Raw genomic sequence first — 9,705 nt, 5'->3', positions numbered from 1 at the left:
TTTGAATTCTTGTGCTGGGTGGGTGCTAGGTGTAGTGGGTGCCTAAAGCTCCAGTCCCAAGATAACTCTCACTAGTAGGGGATAAGAAAAGGTTCATCATGAGTATGCTGGAGCATACCGGGTCTCAATGTAGCCCAGACTAGCCTAATGCTGGGATTACGAGTGAGCCACCAGGCCCAACCACATGCTAGGATTTTTGTAGCTCAGATCAGACAGGGACAAGGAACTAACATGGTCAAAGATGCCAGAATCTCATGATTCCTTTTAGGCCAGAACAGTGGACAATTTCTAGCATGGGGTCCTTCCAGTTTATTACTCTCTAGCCTAATCAGGAGACCTTAAGATTTTGTTTGCTCATTTGGATTAGGGTGGCATGGAGCAGAGCAGGCTGAGAACGAGGACTGGATGTGGTGATGGAAATTCCTGTAATCCCAGCATTTTGGGAGGCTGAGACAAGAGGATTACAAATTTGAACCTATGATAGGCATGGTGGTACATGCCTGTAATGTAACCCTAGCACTTGGAAGGTTGTGGCAGGAGGATCGCGGCAAGTTTGAGACCAGCCTGGGCTATGAAGTGAGCTCCAGGCCAGCTTGAACTACATGGTGAGACCCTGTTTCAAAAAGACAAAGACTGAGCCTACTTTGGACAATTTCACAAAACCTTTTCTCAAAATTAAAAAATAAAGGGCCAGACAGCTGGCCAGATAGCTCAGTGGATTAAAGTGCCTGCTTAGGCAGACTCAGGGACTGGGATTCGATTCCCAGGGTGCTGTGCTGGTCCTGTTCTGGGGGCATGCTGAGAGGGCAACCGAGGCTGGGCATGATAGCACACACCTATAATCCCAGTGCTTGGAAGGCTGACAATAGGAAGATCACTATGAGTCTGATCTGTGTAGTAAGACCCTGTACTAAATACATTAAAAAAAAAAAAAAAATCAAGGCCAGGGATCTAACTCAGGAGGAAGGCTTTTGTTTGGTTTAATTCTATCTCCAGGGAAAGGAAGAGGAGGGAAGTGGGAGGGGAAGAGAAAACATGGAATGAATCTTGTCTTATTGGATCATGATATCCAGCAGACTACAGGCTAGCTCGCATACCACGCCACATCACACCACTCCTTACTGGGAATTGAATTCATGTCCTTGTGCTTACCAGGAAGGCACTGCACCACTGAGCTATAGCCCCCCACCCTGTACCTCTCTTAACTTCTTCCACATCCTCTCCCCCTACCTGTGGGAACAGATGTGGGGAGCCATGCCCACAGGAAGAGTTGACTTGCATGTTTTTCAAATATTTTATTAAGAATAAGGCATATGACAGTCACCCCTAAAGCACAAGGCTCTATTTCTGTGGGTGAGTGAATACACTTTGAAAAGCATTGGATTAAAAAGCGCAGCCAACAGAGAATTTGGAGCAGGATCCCTCTGCCCTGCATGCTACCCCATCCGCGGCTGGCACGTCAGTGAGAGTGTGCTCAGGGGCCCCTGAGCTCCTCCTAAAGTGAGGAGCTTGCTCCTTATCCTCTGGCCTATTTCCTCACCACCAGGGAGGAATCTATCTTGCTGCCTGTGTGCAGGAGACTGCCTCCTTTTGGTCCTGGACTGGTCTCCCAAAGTGCAGGTCATGGCAGAAGGGATGTGGGAGGAGAGCGCTGGTGCTTCCTGGTGCTTTGCCCCCTGGTCCCTAGCTGGCTTCCAGAATGTGCAGGGGGCACCATCCACAACTCTCCCTCCTGGGTCTGTCCACACTCGAAGTGCAGTAGGAGCCTCACCGAAGTACTCTGTATATCCTGTCAACACTTTCTCTTCCACAGTGGAAATGTGTGCAGCAGAGAAGAAACAGTCCTTCCTTTCTCAGTCACCTGGACTTTCCAGGGACTGAGTTGGGTGGCTGTCTTTCGGCCAGTGGCTCCCCTAAGCCTGGCATTGGAATGGCTGGGGCTGAAGCTGAGGGCAAGGCCTATTCCAGCCTAGGCTGAGGTTCTGCCTGCAGGCAGGTGCAAGGAATCTCTAATCCACTACTTCCAGGAGAAGCTGGGGAAAAAAGGAATTTCTTTTTTCTTTTTTTTTTTTGGTCTTTTTGAGACAAGGTTTTACTATGCAGTTCAGGCTGGCCTTGAACTCACTTTATAGCCCAGGCTGGTCTGGAACTCACAGCAAACCTCCTGCCTCAGCCTCCCAAGTGCCGGGATTACAGTTGTGTGGTACCATGACAGCCTGGATGGAATTTCTGCTAAAATTAGAACCCTGTATCTGCCTTGGCCTCCCCATCATCCCCCTTGGTGGGGCAAGGTTCCCTTACTTCCTTTCCCAGCCACCCTGGCACTTAGAACTTTTCATCTAGGGGATCTCCAAGAACCTCACAAACAAGTCTCATCACTGGTTGCTGGAAGAGGGACAGAATTTGGGAGATGTTGGTGGGGTCACTTGGGGAGAGGCAGGCAGGCCACAACAGGACCCCTAGGGCTGAGGTGGGGCCTCTCCTAGTTGGAAACCCTGGGTACCTAGGAGGGAAGGGGAAGAGGGCTATTGCTATAGAGCTTTGATGGAGGCCGGGTGGGCACTATGGCTTTTAGTGGGTGGGAGGTGGGGGGTGGACAAAAGACTTCACCATCTCTGTAGAAGAATCAGTGTAACAAAATCACCCTGTTCACCCCAAATGTAGTTGTAAAAGATGAAGTCTGTGTGGGTTCTTCCAGCAAGAATCCTGTCCCCTCCTTCCCACAATCCTCCAAGAGAGTAAGATCCTAACACAGCAGGTTCTGATAGCGAGGTTGGCAGCACAGAGCAGTGAGTACACACACTGCAGTGGAGACTGATGGCAGGGCCAGCATGGGGATGGGGGAGAGCAGAGGTAGGGGGCAGACAGAACAAGGACCCCCAGCTCCACCTCCAATACCTGACTCCCAGGAGCAGGACAGCCAGCCTGCTTACTACTTGGCAGCCTTAAGCAGTTCTGGATGGGGTCAGTGGGAGAGGGCTGCATGTCTGGCTAGGCTGGGAGTAAGCTCAGTTTTCTGGTTTTTATTGTGTTTCTGCTCCCTCTAATGTAGCACAAAAGAGGACATGGATCAGGGATTTCCTCTCTGGGGGCCATGATAGGAAAAGTTTGTCATCTCTAGAGACCTGACTCTTCTCCCAGAATCCTGGTGACATACAGAATGTTCAGCCTCTGCCAAGATTAGGAGCTGCCATGGACTAGATGTCTGAATGAAGGAAGTGTCCTCCCTGGGCACCCCCTGGAAGACCTCACAGGCACTTAGGACTTGGACTTGGTGAAGGACCAACCCAGGAGGGATGGCATGAGGACTCTGGGGACTGTTTATAGGTTGGGCTTGGGTAAAGGCAATGAGCTGGGCTGAAGCTGTACTTTTTGCCTTTGGTAGTGTGGAGCGCTGGAGGAAAAGGGGGTGAGTGTGAGTGTATGTGTGTGTTGGATTCTACTTTTTGTTTCACTATTCCCCAATCAAAACAGGGAGCATAGGAGCACCCTGCCACTATCAGGTTTGGATAGACTTAGGGCCATCCCTAGAGGGGGCCAGGCTGGAGACTAACTTGTCTCCTGCCTATTCCCTGCTGCTTAGCAAATCTAAACTTTACCAACAGCCGCCACTTCCAAGAAGCCAAGTCCTCCTTTCAGCTTTGGGGTGCACCCAGCTGCTTAGGAAGCTGGGCAAGATTAGCACCAATAACCGGAGGAGGCAGACCCCCCAGGTCAGCCTCTAGGAGGGGAAAGGCAGTCCTTGCCCTTCCACAAGCCTCCATCCCATGTCACTGCCCCAGGACAGCGAGTGTTCCCCCACCCCTGTGGCAGAGCCGGGAGCTGAGTTGGGCACAGACAGCTCTAGACCAGGTCATATCCTGCCACCAAAGCCATTCTATAATCTTACTGGTCCAGAAGTTCAACTTCCATCAAGCTACAGTTGCCCCACCAGGGGCTCTGGGAGGACAGGATCTCTAAAGTGTTCTGTGCTCACCTGCAAGGATTTCGATGGGAAGAGGGAGGGGTGGGAACAGCGTTACCCGAGTAAAGAACCAGCCAGAGTTGGGGCCTCTTCCGGGGAGGAAGGCAAGGCAGGAAAGCTGGAAGCTTAGGGGTGCCAGCTGCGCTCTGCATTCCTTCCAGTAGGCTAGCCTTTCTCCTTCCCAAAGGATTGTCAGCTTTCCCAAGGCAGAGCATGATCCCCGCCGCCCCCCACCCAGTGGCCAGGCAGGGACCAGGTCAGGATCAGTACTGCGAGTTCTCCACAAAAAAGGTGCAACGGCTCAGCCTTCTCGGAGGAGCTGCCTCGTGGGAGGGGAGAGCTCGAAGCTTCGGAAACGTTGGGAAATACAAAAGGCGGGGTGGCTCGAGGGGCTGGGGTCCCGGGACGGGTGGCCTCAGTCCCCGGGACCACCCTGCAGGGTGCCCGGAGCCCCGCGCCTACTCTGGGTCGCCGAGTGTGCCTGGCGGGCTGGGCGCGTTGGGTTGCGCGCCGCTCTGGTCCGGGGGCTCTTGGGGCGGCGGCTGGCGCGGGCCGCGGGCACTGGGCCGAGGGGGCCTCCGGGCGTGGAGGAAGAGCGCAGGGTCGGGCATGGGGTCGATGTCGTCCAGGCCGCCGGCTGCGCGGTCCCAGGAGGCCCAGTCCCGGCTGGGGCCCTTGGCGGCGGCCTCCGGGGGACGGCGGGCCCGCTGTGCGCGCCGGCGGGGTCTGGCTTCGGCGGTGGCGGTGGCCCCAGAGCTCGGGCGCGGGGCCTGCAGTCTCTGTCGCGCTGCGTGCAGCTGGCAGGACAGGTAGGCGGCCGCTTCCGTGTGCTTCTGTAGCTCGGTGCCCAGGACTGTGGCACGGTGGCTGCGGCGACGCAGCTCCTCCAGGAAGCGGCGCTCCTCGGACCTCAGGCTGCAGCGCAGGGCCGACACCAGCGCCTCCCGCTGCGCCACCTCCCGCCGCAGCTCGGCGTTGGCCGCAGTCCGCGCCGCCAGCTGCGATTCCAGCGCGCGACACTTGCTCTCCAGCTCCCGGGAAGCCTCCTCTGCGAAGGGGCGAGAGGGGAAAGGTGACGGCGCCCGCCCAGCGGGGAACACACCTGCCTCGCTCAGTGGCTGACGCCGTCGAGCCCTCCTCCCCACGTTCAGACTGCGGGTGCGCTCCCTCAGCCCCACCGGTCAGCGGCAGGGGCCATCGTTTCCTTCCCCCTGGGACTTAGCACCTGCCTCACCTTCTCCCAGGCCTCTCCACAAATGCGGTTCTCCACCAATGGTTTCCGTTTAAATGGAAAAATCCTCGGGGATTGAACTCAGACCTTTGCGCTTGCCAGGCAAGTGCTTATTCTACTGAGCCATCTCCCCAGTACCCGAAAAATCCTTCCTGACTGCTTGCTTATTCGGGCCACAACTCATTTGCTGAGCCCTGGGTATGTGCCCTGGGTTAGGCGTTGGGACTGTGGTGGATAATCAAAAGGTCCTCGTAAAGCTTACAGCCTAGTGGGAGAGGTGTAGTGAATGAGCATAAATAAATGTGAGGTTGGCACCATGACATGTGTCGAGAAGCAGCAAATCAGTGCTCCGACTGTGTGAGGGGAATGTGGCCTAATCAGGAAAAGCTTTCTGGGAAGAGGCTTGGGTGAGGATCTGCAGGATGAGGAGCTCTTCCTCGGGAGAACAGAGCTTTGGGCGGAGGGAGCAGCTTTTGAAAAAGCCCTGTCAGAAGACAAGGCAAAAGCAAGGCGTGAAAGAGGAGATGCAGAGGAAAAGTCTCTCTGTCTCTCTCTCTCTGTCTCTCTCTCTCTCTCTCTCTGTCTCTCTCTCTCTCTCTCGTTTCCTTCATAGAGCACTTACTGTATTTGGTAAAATTTTCTGTTCACTTGTCTGCTTTTGCCACTGCAGCAGGGCTCAACCTTGAATATACAATGGAATTATGCAGACAGCTTTTACAAATACTGTTTCCTGGTCCTACCAAGGACCAACTGAGTCAGAATCTCTGGGGATGGATCTGGCTGGGAGTGGTTCTGCCTGGACTACACAGTGAGTTCAAGGTCAGCCTGAACTACATAGTGAGACCCTGTCTCCAAAGGAGAGGGAAGGGCTGGTGAGATGGCTCGGTGGTCTAAAGCACCTACTTAGAACAAGCTTAGCAAAAGCATCAGGGACCGCGGTTCAATCCCCCAGCACCACATGCCAGCCAGCCCCGCCCCCAGGCGGGCTGAGCTGGCCACACACACACACACACACAAACACACACACACATAAATAAATAAAAATTAAAAAAAAAAAGAAAAGAAAAACAAAACAAAGGAGAGGGAAGGCAGGAGAGAGAGAAAAAAAGAAGCAGGGGAGAGGAAGTAAAAGAAGAGGAAGAGGAAGGAGAGGAGGAAGAGGAAGAAGAGAAGGAAGAAGGGGGAGCCGGGGAGATAGCTCAGTAGAGTAAGTGCTTGCCTGACAAGCACAGGGTCCTGAGTTCAATCCCCGGTACTGGGGGGAGAAAAAAAAGGAAGAAGAGGAGGAGGAGGAGGAGGAAGAACAAGAACAGCAGCAGCAACAGGCCACATTGTCACATAGTCAGAGCACTGATGTGCTGCATCTTGGCACATGTTATGGTGCCAATCTCACATTTATTTATGCTTATGTGCTACACCTCTCCCTCTACATTGTAAGCTTTATGAGGACCGTTTTCTTATCTACCATAGCCCTAACGCCTAACCCAGTGCTCAGCAACAACCACCACCGCCATAACTCAGGACACCAGGGCAGTGTCTGACACCAGGGCAGTGTCTTCAGTACCCTTTCAGGGTATTTATTTCTTCTGTGCTGCTGTCACAGAACTGCTTTCACTTCATCTCATCTCCCAGCACTGAAGCATCAAGGGAATGTTTGAAGTTGTCAAACAAAGTGGGTAGGATTAGTTCAAGTGTTCAGATGATCCCCAGTTGATCTTTATATGCATAAAGCAATCTGTAGGTTTCCTAACATTTTATTTATTTATTTTTGCCATAGGTTCTTCCTATGCAGTTCAGACTGCCTGTAAACTCACTATGTAGCCCAGGTTAGCTTTGAACTCTCTCTCTCTCTTTTTTTTGCAGAATCAAGAATTGAACTCAGGCCCTTGTGCTTGCCAGGGAAGCGCTTATTCTACTGAGCCATCTCCCCGGCCCCAGCTTTGAACTCTCAATGATACTCCTGCCTCAGCCTCCTGAGTTCTGGGATTATAGGCAAATGCCACCATGGCCAGTTTTCTAATGTTTTAGCTTAAGCTTCTAACCCTTCACATCCCCAGTTCTTGGTCTTGTAGCTTCTAAGCTATAAGCTGGGAAATAGAACGAGGAATCTATTCTTCAGAACTCTCCTGGCCAGGCACGATACACACTCCTGTAATCTCAGTACTTGGGAGGCTGACGCAGGAAGATTGTGAGTTCAAGGCTAGTCTGTACTACATTACAAGACTGATTCTTTCTCTTCCTGTTTGTTTGTTTGTTTATTTATTTATTTATTTAAGACAGGGTCTCACTATGTAGTCCAAACTGTCCTTGAGATCCTGTCTTAACAAAACACCCTCCAAAACCTCTCCTGGCAAAAATGGCTATTTTTATGATGTGTGTGTGTGTGGGGGGTGTAGTACTGGAGATCAAACTGGGGGCCTTGTGCATACTAGGCAAGTATTGTACTGCTGAGTTACATGCTCGCCTTTATGATTTATTTTTAGCTAAACAGTTACAGTTCCTTCAAGCCAGGTAATGTGCTTTGCATTTCACAATGGTTAGCACCCAATCCAAGTTCTCAGAGATCCTATAATTTAGTGATTATGATTTCAACAAGAATGTTTTCCCTGTCACATTTTGAGTCAGAGTCTTACTATGTAGTTTAGGCTGACCGTGAATTCACTATGTATGTAGCCCAGGCTGGCCTTGAATTCATGGCTGCCCTCCTATAGACATGTGCTACCATGCCCAGCTCTGCCACATTAAAAATTGAATGTCTTAATTGCAGTTAAAAAAATAAAATAAGATGTATTGTTGTTTACTTGTTTGCATTTGCAAATAAACGTAAAACAAAGTAAAACATTTACTTTTTTTTTTTTTTTTGTACCAGGAATTGAACTTGGGACCTCTCTCGCTTGCTAGGCAGGCCCTGTGCCACTGGGTTCTATCCCTGACCCACATTATTATCTGTGAAAAGACAAAGTCTTTAGGCTCTAATAGAACTATATTAAAAACAGTGTCAGTAATAACAGAAAAGACAAGCTCTTGCTGTGTTGCCTAGGTTGACCTTATTTTTTTTATTTTATTTTATTTTTTTTAACATTTATTTATTGTGTGTGTGTGTGTGTGTGTGTGTGTGTGTGTGTGTGTGTGGCCAGCTCAGCCCACCAGGGGGAGCAGCTGGCTGGCATGTGGTGCTGGGGGATTGAACCGTGGTCCCTGTGCTTTGCCAAGCTTGTTCCAAGTAGGTGCTTTAGACCACTGAGCCATCTCTCCAGCCCCCTAGGTTGACTTAAACTCCTGAGCACAAGTGATCCTCCTGCCTCAGCTTCTGACTACTCCGAGGCACACCCTGACACTGATTTCTAGAACTTTCTAATCTTACGAAACTGAATCTAAAAAAAAAAAAAAGAAAGAAAAAACCTCTGAAAGTCCAGACTCACTGAACATCATCGCCTTATATAGAAGAGAGAAGTAATTCTTTATGAACAAATGTCTTAGAAGAATTGCCACAGGGGCGCGTCATGCTACGGTAAAATGAAAGACTTGCCAATGTATCTCTGTTCTCTTCATCTAGGCTGAGTGCCTTGAGGCCCAGGACCCCATACTGCTACCATGTCACATCTTGATGCTCAGCATCTTACAGAATGTGGACACTGATTTGTATAAAGTTGTGAAAGACTGGGGAGGTGGATCCCAGAAAGGAATGAAGAGGGCAAGGAGGAAGGAAAACTAGAGTAATCTCTTTTCTCCTTTCCTTTTCCCCCACTTTGGATGGACACGTGGACAGTACAGGGGACCATGTGTGCTGGTGCAGGTAGTTACTGTACACAGTCACCTGGCTGAGTGGATGAGGTGGACCGAAGTCTGCACCCTGCTCATCAAGCTGATGTTGCTGTTCCTTAGTTGAGGCTGGGGATGGAGAAAACGTGGGGTCCTACTATGAGTTGGGCAATTCACCTACTGGGGCCCACGGCACTTCCCTTGCAGTGGTTCTTCTCCTACCTTGCTGGTGAGACTGGACCTCTCTCATCTCCAGGTCATGGGTCAGTTCTGGGGGCAGGGGAGAGAAAAAACAGGTATGTGTGTCACAGGTCATTAGCAGTGGCAATAAAGATCCTTAGGAATAATCTAAATCACCCCCATACCAATTTCCTGCCATGCCCAGGGTATAACCTGCCCTTAGGCTTCATGCCAAGTTCAGATACTGTTTCAGTACAAGCGTATGTCTGAGTTTGGGGTAAGTTCAGCCCTTGTGGGACAGAACAGTCTGGCTTGTTTGGAGTTCAGGAGAGTATGTGCCCCTTCCTAGGGCTGAGATGGCAGGCACTTGGAAGTGACCTTTTATCCCTCTTTTTCTTTATATTCTGCAGCTAATCCATCCCAGCCCCCTTTTCCCTTTTCAAACATGGTTTTGCTAAATTGCCCAGGTTAGCCTCAAACTTGTGATCCTTCTGCTTCAACCTCCCAGGTAGCTGGGGTTATAGGTCTGCATGACCACACTTGGCTGATTTCTTTCCCTTTTCTTTCT

The 9,705-nt window shown here is 50.9% G+C and overlaps 1 protein-coding gene across 1 annotated transcript in view; it reads right to left on the bottom strand.

Annotated features, from left to right (window-relative positions):
- Positions 1-2,154: 2,154 nt before the first annotated feature.
- Ccdc92b (coiled-coil domain containing 92B) overlaps positions 2,155-9,705 on the bottom strand; it is an 11,522-nt gene continuing 3,971 nt past the window's right edge. The window contains exon 2 of the mRNA XM_023719840.1: positions 2,155-5,147. Coding sequence (XP_023575608.1) covers positions 4,423-5,147 — 725 coding nt within the window. The 3' untranslated portion in view covers positions 2,155-4,422. The remainder of the gene's footprint in view (positions 5,148-9,705) is intronic.

Source organism: Octodon degus, unplaced genomic scaffold (assembly GCF_000260255.1).
Source record: "Octodon degus isolate 3935 unplaced genomic scaffold, OctDeg1.0 scaffold00072, whole genome shotgun sequence".
NCBI lineage: Eukaryota > Metazoa > Chordata > Mammalia > Rodentia > Octodontidae > Octodon > Octodon degus.
This window is presented reverse-complemented; position numbering and strand designations above follow the sequence as displayed.